General features: G+C 38.4%; 1 protein-coding gene across 1 annotated transcript in view; it reads left to right on the top strand.

Moving 5' to 3' along the window:
• Window positions 1–213: 213 nt before the first annotated feature.
• Window positions 214–17,001, top strand: part of LOC110972370 (pituitary adenylate cyclase-activating polypeptide type I receptor-like) — a 74,809-nt gene continuing 58,021 nt past the window's right edge. Inside the window, exon 1 of the mRNA XM_051947165.1 lies at window positions 214–645. Within this exon, the coding sequence (XP_051803125.1) occupies window positions 544–645 (102 nt within the window). The 5' untranslated portion in view covers window positions 214–543. The remainder of the gene's footprint in view (window positions 646–17,001) is intronic.

Below are 17,001 nucleotides of genomic sequence, written 5' to 3'. Positions count from 1 at the left end.
TGCTGTGTTTTGTGGAGCTTTCTCAAAGCAGTGTTTGAGGTGTTTGTTTTGTCTTTTGATGGTGATGGTTTTCAGCTTCAATGTATTCGGAGAAGCATGAAGTGCAACATGCGTTAGGATGCATTTATACTGTGCACAGTCACGTTACTTTTACGCAGGACCTTAGACTGAGTCCTAACTCCCTCTAGTCACACACTGTGACTGATGCAGGGAAGATCTCTCCACTTTCAGTCCTGTCTCGTGTGCCAGCTCTCCTCCTCTCCTCTCCTCTCCTCTCCTCTCTGTGCTTTCAGAGCAGAGCGCACCTTTTTTTCCAGCTCCGTCGGTCTCCGCTCTCCTTGGTGCGTACTGCGGACCTTCAACGGACACCAGCGGAGAGACACCCGACGACATTCATCCCGGCAAAGTGCCAGGCAGCTGCTCAGTTCATGGATTGTCGCCGGCTCGATAAACTGAACAGGGAAATAGTTTCTCATTCTCCAAGACTTTGACTGTCTCTGGGCACATCGCGACCTTTACGCGTGAACTTTTACAAGCGTAAAAATGTTCTTTCACCGTGTGTTTCTCTGTGGAAGCGTCAGGATGAAGTGGACGGACACGTTGCTTCACTTGGGTCTCTTCCTGCAGCTGGCGGTTCGAGATGCGGTGAGTCTGCTGGAGACACTCATCAGAATGAACAAGTGTGTTGCTGTGGATGTTGTCTGAGGCTGATTTTTATTCGAGATGAACAGTTTTTTGGTTGTTTTTTTTTGCAGCGCTGCGTGTGTTCAGAATAAACCAGTCTGTCTTTCACTGTAGTGTTCATAATTTGTCAGTTTTATGGAAGAAATATCATCCCAACAAAGAGCTAATGATCGGAGGTGAAAGTGACCAGCTTCATTTTGATAGACTGATTAAGATACTTGAACAGATTTTTACTATTTTGGCAACACAGTCATAATAATGGTAACTTGGAACTTGTTACTGATTATTTCCTCTCTTTTCAGATTTGTTTATTTACTTGTAATTTAAGGACAGGCAGTTCTTACATTTTGTTAATGTGGTCACTTTTCAAGTTGAATTCTATTCATTCTTCTGTTTGACAAGTAATCACCAAATTAAGGATAATTTTCAAAGATTAAATCTCAAAAACAGTTTTTAACAAAAAATTAAGTCACTAAACTATTGTGCTTATTTATTGAAACATTCTGAGGAATAGCTAAAGTTTCTTAATGTCACAAATAGCTGTTTGCACATTTATTATTTAGTTGAAGTCAGAAATGTCAGAAACACAACAAGTGTAACTGAGAAGTGTTTCATCCAGATATCGACCTGCTGCCCTCATGTTGCTCATGTTAGTCTGAAGTGGATTAGAATAATACAATAATGATCTAATGGTCAGTGTGTCTCCAGCGGTGTCACGTCCTCAGAGATCACCGGATTTTCTGACCACTGCTCCGTTTCTAACCTCATTAGGAGCTGTGGTTTGTATGTTCAACGCTTTTGCTATGTCTACTAGGCGTGCTTATCGCCTTGTTTTATTGTCATCCTTAGAAAAAAAATATAAGCTAAAAAACGATCTTAGCTTTCAACATAAGCAACCAGTTATAAAACCACACGGTTGTGCCTAAAATGAATATGAAACAAGCAATAAGAAAACATCCGATGGTGTCCCCTATGAGTCCATTAACCCTAGACACACTGGCTACACGAGCAAGGAGACAGCATTAATATTTCCTCCTCTTTTTCTGCATAGGTGCATATGCCAGTTTAAAATTCAAACAATGCAGACAACAAGACATTAAGAAGATTCTGTTTTGTCCTTGTTTCAACTTCAAAGCCATTCATGCTGAGACTCCTTGTGCATCAGCTTACTGTGGAAGTGAGGACATAGTGGAGCTTTTGGGTTTGTGAGGCCTTTCCTTATTCTGAAGGCTGTTAACAATCTTGCGCCGTCCCTTCCTTTATTAGACGTTTCCACCAGAAACTAACTTCTGATCGTTATTAGGCCTGAAGGTAATTTTATCCTTGCTTTCATTTCACTATAGATCTCTTTCTTGTAATGACAACACTGTGAAGATAACTGTCTAGCCCTATTGCGTTATGTCCTGGAACTCTGTAATTGCCTCAAAAATGATTGTGGTGAGAGTGACTTTAGTGTGGAGGCAGTCACTGCTAATTTCTATCTTTTTCATGCTTTCTGTTGACACTTCAGTGTAACCACCGTATACTAACATTCTTTATTTATAAATGGCTTGTGGAATCTCCCTTACAAACTCTTTTTTTTTGTCATATTCATGTGGCAAATGCTTTTATTCAGAGTGGTTCACAATACATATCAAATTTTCATATTGATTGAACATTAGATATTATATAAAATGTTTTGGGGAGATATAATTAAATTAAACAAAACATAATTTAAAATCAATTAAATAATGTACAATATTTAAACCAATTAATAACAGCTGATAGGAGAAGCACTAACAGTAGATCGTTTATTTCAGTAAAAGTAACAGTCCAGCACTATAAGCTATTTCCACTGAAAAAACATCACAAAAATTTATCCATCCACCCGTTATCTATACACCGCTTACGGGTAATCCTCATTACAGTCATGGGGGGCTGGAGTCTATCCCAGCTGACTTAGGGTGAAGATAGAGGACACCTGGACAGGTCATCACAGGGCTACATATAGAGACAAAAAAATCACACTCACATTCACACCTACGGACAATTTAAGAATTCCTGAGCATATTTTTGGACTGTGGGATAAAGCCAGAGTATTCAGGAAAGCAGAGACTTCTAGCTGCAAAGCGACAGTGCTAACTACCAAGCCACTGTGCATCCCTCCCAGGACTTCAGTTAGCAACAGTTCTTCAACCGTCAACAGTCTGTAAACGCTGGTGTTTTTGAGTCTGTTTTAATTGTTTTCAACTGCTACTCAAATTTTAAAATATGCATTATAACAGTGGATACGGTCTTGCAGAGGCGAACAGAGGCGTCCAAGGTTGGGAGAGTTAAAGCTGCATAAATAGACCTTTATTGCCACTGGAGGGCAGCAGAACAAACTGTAAACTGGACAGTGACAAAATATCCACTCACAAAGTTGGGAAAACAAATGCGTTTGAAAACGGTTGCTGATTTACAGATCCAGCAGACAAAAGACAACATTAACATTCAGCTGAAGATGTGTTTTGGTGCACTGGATGAGTCCAATTTTCAGTTCCCTCTGACTCTGTTTCATCTCCAAGCCACTATGTTCACCAGTGAGTCTATATCTATTTTAGTGTTGTACAGTGGAATTTTAGAGTGTGATGTTGTTGTTGTTATGAACCAGTTGCTGATTGCATCTAGAGATGGGGCTTGTTGAAAGCACTGAGAATTAAACAATAAAAATGTAGACAAATAAAAAAAATCTGTGAATTTAAAGACTAAAATATCGAGTGGAGTTTTAGTTATCAGTGGTTTTGGTGCTGTGAGCAACATATTTCATATTACATGTCATCATTTGTTGCATTAGTATAGTTAAAATACTTATTAAAATAATCTTGTGATGTTTTTGGCAAAAAGAAGACTTTTGGGCCAGTAGACATAGATGCAAACAATGCAGTTTCAACTTCTGGAAATCAGCTCTGCAAATGGTTTACGAGCAAGGAAATGGATTTGACACATTTGTTTGAATTCAAACAAGTTTTGTTCAGTAAATATATGTTGAATTGTCTACGATCCTGTTTGTAGTACTCACAGACAGGATGTCAAGGATCAGTCACAGTGAGGACCTGGTGTTTGGTCTGGGAATCTCGGTCACACCCCTGTTTTCTGGGGTGACCTGTTTCAGCTGTATTCATCAGACTGTGATTTACAGTGAGCACTGAGTGGCTGGAATGAGGGCTAGAACCTTTAAGTCTGAGCCCGTGGTTTGCTTGGTTGTGGATTTTTCCCTCAGGGCCAGGGGTGAGCTGCTGCCCTGAGTGAAGGAGGTTAAATATGTTTAGATCTTGTTCATGAGTCACAACAAAATGGAGCATGAGCTGGTGCAGCTTCAGCAATAAGACAGGTGTTGTACTGGGTTGTAATAACAAAGAAGGATTTACAAGTCATCACCGATGAGGGTAGTGACTGAAAGATTCAGATACAAGTGGTCAAAATGAGTTTTCTCTGTTGGGTAGGGATAGGGCGAGGAGCTCAGAGATCCACTGGGGTTTGGAGTAGTGTTTCTATTCTGGATCCGGTGAATGAATTACGTATCTCATCTGTCTTGGTAACATCCAAAGATCTGCCGGATGAGCTAGAAAATATTGCTGGGAAGAAGGACACCTGGAATGCCCATTGCTGCAGCAACGTGACTTTAGAGAAACAAGACAAAGTGGATGGAGGAAATCAGTGTAATTATAACATATGTTCATTTTACAAAAAAAATCTCAAAAAATTAATGAAGTAAAACACTGAAAACTACTGATTGTGCAAAAAAATGACCTCTGCTGGTGCTACACTATCCATATATTGTGGATCAATATTACTGATGTAATATTTATGATCAGCATTTTACATGTTCTTTTTAATGCCTTTGTATAATGCACAACAAATGTCCTGGAAAATATGAATTTGGAAAGCAACTTCAGCTGTCAGATAAAGGTAGTAGGAAACAAATGTGCATTTTCCTTCATGAGGAGTCAAAGCATAAACTAGAATGAAATGGAAAAACTTCAAAGTACAAGTACCCCAAACATCAACATAAGAGCAGTTCTTAAGTTAATGTATGTATATAAAGTGCTTAACAAATTTATTAGATAACCACTGACTGTTAGGTGTTTGCCAACACTGCCCTAAATTAAAAGTGCTGGCTACCAAAATATTGTTCTATGTTCCTGCAATGGTTAATCCACCAGTAAGTGCAGCTCTTTAATCAAAATGATATATTTAATACTAAAATGGACTTATTGCAAAATGCTGTGTGCTCAATGGAAGATTAAACTCAAACGCAGATAATTTTACTTCTGTGTCTGTTAGGGGAAAGGCTGTTGTAGACTATATTATAACACCACACAAAGATATAAAGTCTTGTCTTGAAATTAATGTTTATGTGCCCTCAGAGCTTGTGGAAAAGATTGGTTCTGAAGCCTTAGATCTAATTGGCCCTCAATCCAGACTTCCTGATCACTCTTTGTTAAGTCTTAAGTTTAGAACTGGAGAGTTTGTTTTGCCTAAGCGAGATAATTCTAACTTACCTAGGAAAATTATCAGAAGATGTTTCTCCTCAAAATTCTTGTCCACTGATGACTGTGCAGTTACCTTGGCCAGTATTCAAAATAGATTTGTAAAAGAAATCAAAACACAGCAAAACATAGATACAACTTACAAAAAACTTTGTGATATTATACATAAAGAAATGGGATGCTCTGAGAGGAAAACGGGACACAGGCCACAATACTATAAAATAAACCAGCCATACTGGAATGAAGAGCTTCACAATCTTTGGACTAAAGCTAGAATAGCTGAAAAACTTTATTTAAAATCTAGAGTCCCTGTTGAAAAATCACTTTAAAATGTGAATTTAAAAAACATCAAAAGTACTTTGATAGAAAGTTAAGATTTATTAAAAGAAATTTCAGAAGAGGGCAGAGCATTACCTTGCAAAATCAGCAACTAAACTCAAAGCTCTTCTGGAGTGAAATTAATAAATTAGGACCGCAAAACAGTAAGATGATCCCCATGGAAGTTGTTACAGCCAATAGAGAGGTTTGTTTTGATAAGGAGACCATAATGATGAAATGGGAACATGACTATAGTGCCCTCTATGGTTGTCATAAAGTATCTTTTAATGATGATTTCTTGAAACAGATTTGTTTACAGAAAGTTAAGTTGGAAAGTGAAATGTTGAATACAACGCTGGGTCGTAACGATTTGTTAAATCTCGATATAACAGTTGAAGAGATACAAAGAACTATAAGCTCAGCTAAACCAAATAAAGCTGTAGGTATTGAGCATCTCCCGAATGAAGCTCTTAAAGCTCCTTCATTGGTCAATGTTTTGCACTGTCTTTTTCAAGCCTGCTTTGATCATGCCATTATTCCATCAGTGTGGTATCAGTCAGTTATAAAACCAATACCAAAATCAACTAAGTTGGATCCAAGAGAGCCGCTTAATTACAGAGGTATCAGTCTAATCAGCACAGTGTACAAATTTTATTCTGCAATTCTTAATAGTAGACGAATGATTACCTTGAAACACATAATATTTTGGCTGATGAACAGAACGGCTTTAGAAGAGGCAGGGCTTGCATTGACCACATTTACGTCTTATCTTCAGTGGTAAGAGCTCGGCTTCAACAAGGGAAGTCCACTTTTGTTTGGTTTGTTGATTTCCAGAAGGCATTCGATTGGGTGAATAGGGATCTTTTATTGTTTAAATTGTTAGGTTATGGTATAAATGGTAAGTTTTACAATGCAATCAAGTCCCTGTACAAAACCCCTGTTGCTTGTGTCGAAGTCAATAATTTAAGAACTGGCTGGTTCCCTACTCCTTTTGGTGTAAAGCAGGGAGATGTTCTATCACCAACTTTATTCTCTCTGTATATAAATGATCTAGTAACTGAAATCAAAGACGCTAACCTGGGTATTTGCATTGATGATATCAATTTATGTATATTGTTGTATGCTGATGATATTATTTTAGTGGCAGAAAATGAAACAAATTTGCAGAATATTTTATTTATTCTGAATGCATGGTGTGGAAAATGGCGGCTTGCTATAAACCAGGATAAAACTCAGATTATGCATTTTAGGACAAGCAGGCAGTTGCGAAGTACTTATAATTTTATGTATGGATCCACCTCATTAGCATACACAAGTTCATATAAATACCTAGGACTAGTGTTTAATGAGTTCATGAGCTTTACAGAGGGAGCTAAGCTACTCTCAGACTCAGCAGGCAGAGCTCTGGGTTCAATTGTGAGTAAGATGAAAGTTGTGCCTGATCTTACTTTCTCTGTATTTACAAAACTGTTTGATTCATTGGTTGGTTCTGTTTTGTTTTACTCTGCCGGTGTGTGGGGTGCAAAGGAAGTTGAGCACATTAATGCTCTTCAAAATAGAGCAATTAGAATATTTCTAGGTGTGCATAAATTTACCACTAAATTAGCTTTACAAGGTGATATGGGCTGGGAACCCTGCTTGATAAAGCAGAGAATTGAAATGATGTGTTTATGGAACCGCCTCACCCAGCTACCAGAGGATAGATTGACAAAGAAATTTTTTTTTTATGGGACTGTTCAAATCAGTATCTTTGGGCCAGGGAAATGACTAAATTATTCTCTGATAATGATTTAAATTATATTAGTAGAAACAAACTTAAATGTAATTTAAATTTACTACACCAAAAGTTAACAGATGCTTTTAAAAAACAATGGAAATATGACATTTGTCAAAAAACAAAGTTAAGACATTATATTCACTTTAAGGAAGATTATAAAACAGAAAACTATATTTTGTTACATTTATCGAGAAAACAAAGATCCCTATGTGCTCAGTTGAGAACTGGCACATTACCTCTGGCAATTGAAGTTGGTAGGTATAAAGGTTTACCTGAAGAACAACGGCTATGTACGCTGTGTGACCTTAACGTGGTAGAAGATGAGCCACATTTTGTTCTTTATTGTCCCTGTTATTGTGAGTTAAGAAATATTTTGTTTGATGAATGCTTGGATCCAGATATTTTTTGGCAAACAGAAAGTTCTATTTTGAGTTGCCTGTTTGAAAATCATGTGTTTTCCATTGCCAAGTATCTATGTAAAGCCTGGGATAGAAGGCAAAGGTTGTTGTATCCAGTCTGATATGATTCTTGTTTATAAGTTGTGGTCTGCAGCCACACTATGTATTTTTATGTATTTTTTGTTAGTGTCTTGTAAGCCCATGTGGGCTGGGCACAAATGTGCATGACACTTTAATAAAATCAAATCAAATCAATCAATCAATCAATTTTCAAATTTACTGTTTTGCAAAAAAAAGCAGGAAAAATAGTAAAGCACGTGATTGTTTTTTGATTGAGATGCTAAATTACAGTTATTTGCTTGCATTCCTGTTTTAGTGGTTATATGTTATTCTTGAGTCAGAGAATTCCAGTGTGCTGGCTCAAATTTGGGTAAATCAAAAAAAAAAACATGGATTCAGTTTGAAATTCGTCACTTCTGTTGAAAATGGTGAAGCATTACTGAGAAAGACAGAGTCTGAATTAAAGCACTTCATGATGCTGGATGGTCTTTGAGACAAATAAAGCTGTGTGTGTTCTCACAGTGTGGTCAAGTATGCCTTGAAAAAGTCTATAAAAGCAATGACAGCAAGAATGTAAGCTGTTCTTAGGACCAAGGAGGTCATACACAATATTAAGATGTTTGGTTAATAAATGTGAATAAGGACTATTCAGTTGTTCCAGTTCAGCCTGTCCTCAAACAAAAACGACCACATAGGTCGTCTGTATACGCCCGTATTACGACCCAGTGTTACGTTTTGACGTATGCGACCTCTAGCGGTTGAGTAAATATCGACACTCTGGAGTCGCAGGTGAAACGTCACCATGAACAAAGTTTTATCTAACACTATCCCTGTCCCTACCCCTAACCCTAACCTTAACCATAACCCTAAACCCGTGTTGGGAAAGTGAGGAAAAAGCCGTTTTGCGAAGGAAAAGCCGTTTCATGAATTAAATCCCGTAATGCGTTCCTTTTCCCCGTAGAGGCGCTAACGTAAATACGCTCTCACGGGTCGTATTCCGGTGCACGGTGCATACGACCGATGTGGTCGTATGAATTTGAGGACTTGTTGTCCAGTTTGACATTTGCCTAATAAATAACAATACAACTTTTAGTTTTAAACAAGCTTTTGACAGATTTCTAAAATGTTTGTGTTTTCTCATTTTTATGACAGGCGGTCTACTAAATTTGTTAGGCACTGTACATGCTGCCATTTCTGCACTCATTTCCAGCAGAAGGCTCTTCCAGAGCTTTTGAGATGCCCATTGACCCACTAACATCTGTCAGCCTGAGGGAAGTCATGCCTGTGCCTTTTAAACAAGCCATAAAGCCTTAAAATCAGTTCTAAAGGACACAGGTAACTGGTGCACAGAGGCCAAAATGAAGAAATGTACTGTGACTCTTTTTTTTACATCCTGTAAGTTCCCTTCATTTAGCTGTTATTTGTACAAACCAAAGGAATCAAGTGATTTTTGGGTTGAATACTGAGTGGCAATAATTGGTTTACTGGAAATTAAGGCAGGAAGGGATGGAAGAAGAATGGAGAGAGAAAAGTATTGGGATGAAATAATATTTAATAGTATCCTTACACCAAATATGTGCATTTAGTATATATGTGTCAGAGAGGTCATTGGAGAACCCGGACCACAAAGACAAATTGATGTAAGGACACAAAATTTTAAAAGTGAAAAAATGTATGGAGGATGTCTCTGGCCCAGACAAGACCAACAGGTACAGAATCAGGGCAGGATAGCAGATGGTCACCATGTACTATATGTTCATTCTATTTTGCTCATTGTTTTTTTAAATAATTATATTATTTGTAGGATCTGTCTCAAAGTTCCAGTGTAGTTGTACCTTTAGTTTTAAGAGCCTCCTGTGTAAGTAAAGCTTAATTGGAAGAGCAAGACAAAGCAAACGGAGACATTAAGACCCAAACATAACACATCATAGTTCAAAGACGTTTTCAGTTATTTTTGATTTCCTGCATTCACACAGTTTTTCTTTGCAATGAGTGATAATTACCATTACTTCAGGTCTTTGAATGTGGTGAACTGCTGATTTGTTTTCCAACAGGTCTAATGGTTTTTTTTTCTCAGTTGGTCTTTGTGGTGGAGTTTGATACCAGAAGATTTGGTATCGATCTTATACCAAGTAAATACAGGGCCGGTACTGATACTCCAGACTAACTTCTTCAGTTGTCACACTTATGTGACAGACATTGTCAGTTGGTTGTGCCCACCTGGTCCCACCTGGTCCCACCTGGTCCCACCTGGTCCCACCTGGTCACAGTGAAACACCTCCCCAGCTGAACGATTGCTTATCAACAGACGTTCTCTAAACGCCTCACAGTGCAGACTGTGGTAAATATCTATGGTTAAATGACTCTGAAAAGAGTGAGATAGTGTCCTCATTTCAGATTTGTCCAAGATGAAAGTGATTGATTTTATCCACGTGTTGTTTTCAGTGAGTGGAGAAAGCAGCGCTTGTAAGTCACTCAAGAGTGGACCACATGTGGAAATTTTAAAGGCTGCAACCATTCATTTTCATATAATGTTTTGAAGTTAAAATCATGTCATTAGTCATTATTTCTCCACCAAGGAACGATACAGAGTTATGTGATGATTGACATACGTTTGTTTGTCTGTCTGTCAGCAACCCATTAAGGTTCAGCGGCCCGAATACGGGCCGCTTTGAGATGCGCTAAAGTATTTCGCTTAATAGACCGACGCTGCAAACTCGATGACAGAAACATTATACACCGATGGAAAGCTTAGATTCTCATGAATCCGCCGGCATAAACCACTTTCAGATGTGATTACCACAGCGGGTAATATAAACACATTTGTCCGACAAACAACGAATATCCATCCATCCGTTATACGTTATACGTGTTATACGTGCTGTGTACGTTAAAGCCGTTATACACGGCTTTAACGTACACAGCACGACTCACATTTCCGGGTTCATTATTACACACAGATGAAAATATTCCACAAAAAACGGCCATAATCCAACCTTGGACATCCAGACGAAACAAGCCAGTAACATATTTTGTCCAAAACATGTCTTGAAGTCGGTATATATATACTCAACGAATAGGTCGTTTTCGAGGAAATGCACCTCGCGATGCGCGTCCAATATTCCCTGTATTTCTCGTCATATTTTTATTTACAAATAAAATATTAGCGATTTTTTGTACTGAAAATGGCTGGAATTGACTGCACCTTATAGGGCTACAAACGGATTTGGATGAAGCTTTCAGGGAAGGTCAGAAATGACACAATGACCAGGTGATTAGATTTTGGCAGCTTATAGTCTGGATCCACAGATTTGTTAAAGATTTCTGTATCATTGCGAGACAGCACCACAGCGTCACTGTAACCATGACAACAAATGAACTCTATGTCAGTTGCCTGCTGACGATCACATGACTGTGATCCTGCTACAAATCCACTACTGCAGACTTATCAGGATTTATCCACCGGAAATCATACAACTGAGCAGCTTTGACAGAGTACTGCGTTCTCTGAGTTCTTTTCTTGTTTAACTTTAGCTCTACTATGGCGTTAGGCTTTGTAACTGGTTCTCTGGTTCAGTATTTTCCTACCTGTAGTCCGATCATCAGGTGTGTCTCAGTCGGACTTCTCCCTCTCTGTCTCCTATTTCCTCAGTTTTGGTTGAGGAATGCACAACAACTAAACAGCTTATTTTACACATCAGGGAGAAACAGACTGATGGAGACATGGAAGAAATTAAAGACATTTTTCACCACTATGATATATGATGTAGCTGCTGGGCCTGCTTGCTTGTTTGTCTGTTGCCGCTGAGTCATGTGACGGTACAACATCTCATCACAAGAGAAATGAGAACTAACTGCGGTTCCGCTCTGTGACAGGAGGAGCTCTGATAGACAGACAGGTCGCCTCTTTGATGAAATTACAGCAGTGCAGGCATACAGGAGAGAAACTGAAACTAAAACATCAATCTCATTACTGGTATGGTTGAATATCAATGCCGATGTTAGTATAGATATTATTGATATCTGGATCGATCCACCCACCACTGCCATGTTCCCAGGTCTAAGTACTTGCATTAGTGAGTACAACATTATTATTACTAATAGAGATTATACGACTCCAGAGGAAGGACGCAAGGTGTTATCATTCATATTGTTTTTGTTTAACCACAGTAAAACTGATATCCTCCATCCTGCATCACATGCAAAGTGTGAGCACATAAGAGACTAAAAAGTAGTTGCCCTTAGAAGACAAAAACCACCGACAACCCTGCGTCCCCCACCACCTAGACTTGGGTAATGCACTCCCTGGGCCAGGGCAAACAGACCTGATGTTGGAGTGCAGAGGCCGATGCAGGGTTTCTGTCTGGTGATACTTGATTCAGGTGAGCCTTAACCTCAACACGGTGCGTCAGCGTCACCATGGTGAACCTCTGTATTTATTTAATGTCTATCAAGGTGAGATCATTCCTTCAGCCTGATTTTTTTGTGTGTTGACATTAAAATTCTTTTCTGTGCACTTTGACTAGCTAAAGGTGGTTAATTTCAAATCAAATCAAAGTTGTTGTTGTTTTTTTTGTTTGCGTCCTAAAGAGTAAAAACAAGCCAAAAAGATATATTGATTAAAATGAATTATTTTATTGAAGCATCTTTTTTACCTGTATTGCCCAGCCCTACTGTGTGTCATCAGCATAGAAATGAAAACTACTGCTGTGAGAGAAAGAAAGTCGGATCAAGTTTCAAAACATTAAAGGGCCAATGTTAGACAGACACACACACACACACACACACACACACACACACACACACACACACACACACACACACACACACACACACACACACACACACACACACACACACACACACACACACACACACACACGACATGACATTAAAGACCTGGTGATTACCTGCCCTTTGTATCACTGTGAAATTTTGAATGTAAATGATGGCAGCTCAGTAAAGATGGCTGAAGGCAACAGTTGTCCTGATATAATGACCTGGTTAAGGCACTGATTGAATTTAAATGGCACGGCAGCAATGAAAACTGTTGACATGTAAGGCTGAAGGTTACAGTAATTACAATGCATGCTTAAATGGCACTCAAGCTCTTTGCTTTCTCTCTCTGTCCTTCTCTCTCTCTCTCTCTCTCTCTCTGTTGCGCGCGCACACACACACACACACACACACACACACACACACACACACACACACACACACACACACACACACACGCATGCACACACACACTCAATGGGACTTTATTATCTACTGTAGTTAGGAAAACATCTGCAAGTCTCTGCTTTCCCTCACATGAGTTTGGCAGACAACTAAACTATAAAACATGTCGTGTTGCTTCAAAAGACAGCATGTGGTGCTACTATCTTGTTTGTATAAAGGAGGTTTGTTCCATCAACTTGCAGGGCAGATATCACTACATTGTCATGTTTTATGGTGAGGCTGGGCTGTCAGATAGAGTTTTTTGGCCACAGGCTGTCATTTATTGCTTCTGCAGGTATAAACTATGAATGATGTAGGAGTTTACAGGCCACCCAGCTGAAATATATCATGACAACATTTAGCCTTTTCATAATAAACTCTCTTCCCTCATGTAAGGGGTATGCTGGATGGATCTGATAATACTCAAAATAGAAAATAGGAGTATCAGAGATAGTAGAGAGCTGTTAGAAAATAAGGAATATATTTGACTATAGCCATCGCCGTTCATGTTGCTCCCGCAGTCTCATCCAAGCCAATCGGCCTATGCTATGTTGGGAACTGATAGGATTATTTATCAGAAAGCCTGGATTTACTGTATATGGCAGAAGATGCCAACATGTGAGTTTTAATCTCCAAAGAAAGCTGCAGGAAAACTACCTGCTTTACAAACAAGACAAAACAAAATTGTACTGCACTTAGTTATCATTTGTCTAAAAATGCTTCCATTTTTCTGCTTTTGTTTGTACAGTTAAGTTTAACCCACTGATCCCAAAATCCACCACTGGGTGTGATAGATATGCTTTCCTTCAAATATAATGCCATAATTCAAAGATTTATCAGAAGAAAAACTATAAAAACTGAAGAAGTTTTCTGATTTTCAACTTTCCAAAAGTTTCTGAATGTACAAGTCGGTCAGAGAAAATAGTCCATAATAAGCTTTGACTGTGTATAAAAAACACAAAACTATACACTTTTCTGTGCAGCCCAAAAGCCATGCCTTTTTCAGCAGTGAATCACAATCATGTGAGAAGATTCAGGTGAACTGCTGGCCATGTTTCCACAGAACAGAGAGGACATGACAAGACCAACTAAGAGGAGGAAAATAAAACACATTTGATCAATTAAATAAAGGCAACGTGGGTCATGAACAGTGTACAGAGGAACATGTTGTCAGTAAGTTGTTGGAAAATACATTCAACAGGTGAAATATCTTTCTATAGTTGATGTGCAGAGTGGAGTGAAATGCATGAATTTGTAGAGGTTGTAGAAATGTAAATGAACCTTGTTAAATCCCTCTTATAGCTTGTAGAGCCACTATTTATTTCTTTTCTGGTTAGGTGTGTGGGGGTTAGATGGTTTTTGTAACTAATGGTTAAAAACTGCTGGGTGTCAGAGGGCAGTCTTGTAGAACTGTATTTTTTCAGGTCTCCAAAAATTGCTAAAATAAAACAGTGTAAAAAGGTAAATGACTGCACAGCTCGCTGCTTTAATGCTCCAAATAAACCTGGAAATATCATATAATTGGCACTTTTTTGTTTTTACACAAACCATACAATTACAAGTAGCATCATTATGTGTGTTTTTTGTTAATGATCAAAAAATGATGAACCTTTGGCTGAAATCACATTATTCAACCTGCATGGATGTATCTCAGTCAACCATGCACATCTGGACACTGCAATTTTACCTCATTCTTCTTTACAAAACTGCTCAACCTCTTGTCAGGTTGCACTGCAGAGTCCAGTCACAAATTCTCAGTGGGACTGAGAACTAGGCCCCTCCTGAACATTCACAACATAAACTCTAATTCACTAACTGGGTGACTTCTTGCACCAACTGGCTGCACCTGTGTCCAATCAGTTGAGTGACTGTAAAAGGCGGAAATACTTACAACTTACTTATTTTATGTTTTATATTCTTAATTGTATTGTTTAATTGACATTAATTTGTACAAATCTGTTTTCATGTTAACATGAAAGAATAGTTTGTTTTGTTTTTTTTTTTAAATCAAATTGTACCTGACTCAGTATTGAAAAGAATTTAAAGGGAAAACTTCAAAGGGGTACCGTACATAGGCACTGTTTAAGTACATATAAATATTTATTTATCTGATAAGGTTTATTATTTAAATGGCTCCAACAGGTACCCACAGAATGCACCTCACATCATTGTTTCCCAACCTTTGGATACCTTGTCACAAGTTGTTCCACCTGCTATGAACATGCAGTCTGTATCTGAACACGCGATTTGAATAATAATGCTCTATCACAGGCTGTTGTGTCGTGTTGCAGTTCTGCTTACACTGTGCTCACATCTCAAAATGCAAATTAAGTGGGCAGAGCTGGCAGATTTGTTAAAATACTTCGCATCCCTGCAGCATGAACTTGCGTGTTTAACCTTTGCCAAAGAAGAGTTTGTTTGTAGATATTTTTGAGAAAGCAGGATAAGACAGAGGTATGAACTACCAACTTACTGGGTGGGTGGATGAGCCAAACCATCTCTCCATGTTGTAACAAGGTACATTAAGAAGCAATTTCTCTTTTTTCAAAAAGGGTATCCCAAACACTGCAGTTTTCTGTTGAAATCCTCACAACATGGCCCTACAAAACTTCAGATATGTCTTCAATTTTCAAAAACACAGATATATATATATATATTCTATGTTGAAAATTCAGTGTTGGACTACTTTGGACTGAATGCTTTAAATAGGCTCTGTATGTGTATTTGAAAGAGGCATCCTGCTACCCAGATAGTATACGTAGCTTTGTATTTAAATCAACATAATTTAAGCAGCTTGATTTTAAACAAACATTTATACAAAACATTCATCAAAGCATCAAATGCTTTAAAATTGTAATGGTGTGATAGACTAGAATATTTAAGGTGTTTTAGAAGACTGAAGCACACCAGCAACTGGTTCAGTAAAGGAAACACATGCGGAGATGCAGGCAAAAACGTCCTGCAACAGACCAGGTGGTGTTTCTGTGGAAAAGCAGTGAGAGTCTCTTCCTTCTCTCTTCAATCCTGGACACTGCAGTGCTGTGAGAGCAGAGAGTCAAAGGTCGTGTTCACCTGTGGTGTCTCCATCTGTTCCACAGGCAGGTGTTGCAGCTGAAATGGTTCACACAAACTGAATCAAATGCATCCACTAGAGAAATCAATTAAACACCTTCAAAGCAATTATCGGAGTTATTTCTAACTTGACAGCAAAGTAGATCATTTTCAGGACATGATTGGACAAATGTAATTCATGCTGGAGATGCCGTTGGAATTTTACATTTCCTTGGCACAAGGGAAATTAATTCTTCATCTCAGGTTAGAATCGATCTGCAGGTTTCTGGCCTCTGTCTGTTCACATTCATCAGAAAGCATGAGAAAGTGAAAGATGTCTAGAGGAAGTTGTTGTATGCTCACATTTGAGCTGTCTCAGTTTCTGATTACTGTACAGCAACATCTTCTGAGCCTGAGGCAAAGGCAAGCATTGGGCAAGGTTCAGTTGAAACCTGCAGCCTATTAATGTACAAACTGATATCTGAATGATAGGTTCTTTAAGTTGTAACTAAGTTCTAATATCTCTCTAAACAAAATTTACCAGAATGCAGAGAGATATATACAGTATATGTGCATATCACTTAAATATCAGATGAGTCTAAGTCAACTTACAGCATCTACCTTACTTGTAAGTTGAACAGTAGAATATTTGTTCCTTTGTCAAATTATAAAGCTAACAGTATAGATATACTGCATTAAGAATACAGGTCTCATAATAGGAACTCAGTGCAACAAAATCAGGTGCTTATTTTTCATGAGCATCCAGTCTTTTAGATAATTATTACTTCATATGTCCACCTTTATTGTTTGATTGACGACTCCTCTTCGGTAAGGAGGACAAACTTCTGGTGAGGTGTTCTTTCATTCTTCAGAGATATTTTGTGGTCCGCTGCTCTTTGCTGGAGGCCTTAAGTACTTTCTCTTTAAAATACACACAAAAAAGGTTTCTGTTGGATTCACTTTAGGTGACATGCTTGGACAC

The sequence above is a fragment of the Acanthochromis polyacanthus genome, chromosome 4 (assembly GCF_021347895.1).
Source record: "Acanthochromis polyacanthus isolate Apoly-LR-REF ecotype Palm Island chromosome 4, KAUST_Apoly_ChrSc, whole genome shotgun sequence".
NCBI lineage: Eukaryota > Metazoa > Chordata > Actinopteri > Pomacentridae > Acanthochromis > Acanthochromis polyacanthus.
The sequence above is the reverse complement of the archived record's forward strand: the minus strand, read 5'-3'. Positions and strand labels throughout refer to the sequence as shown.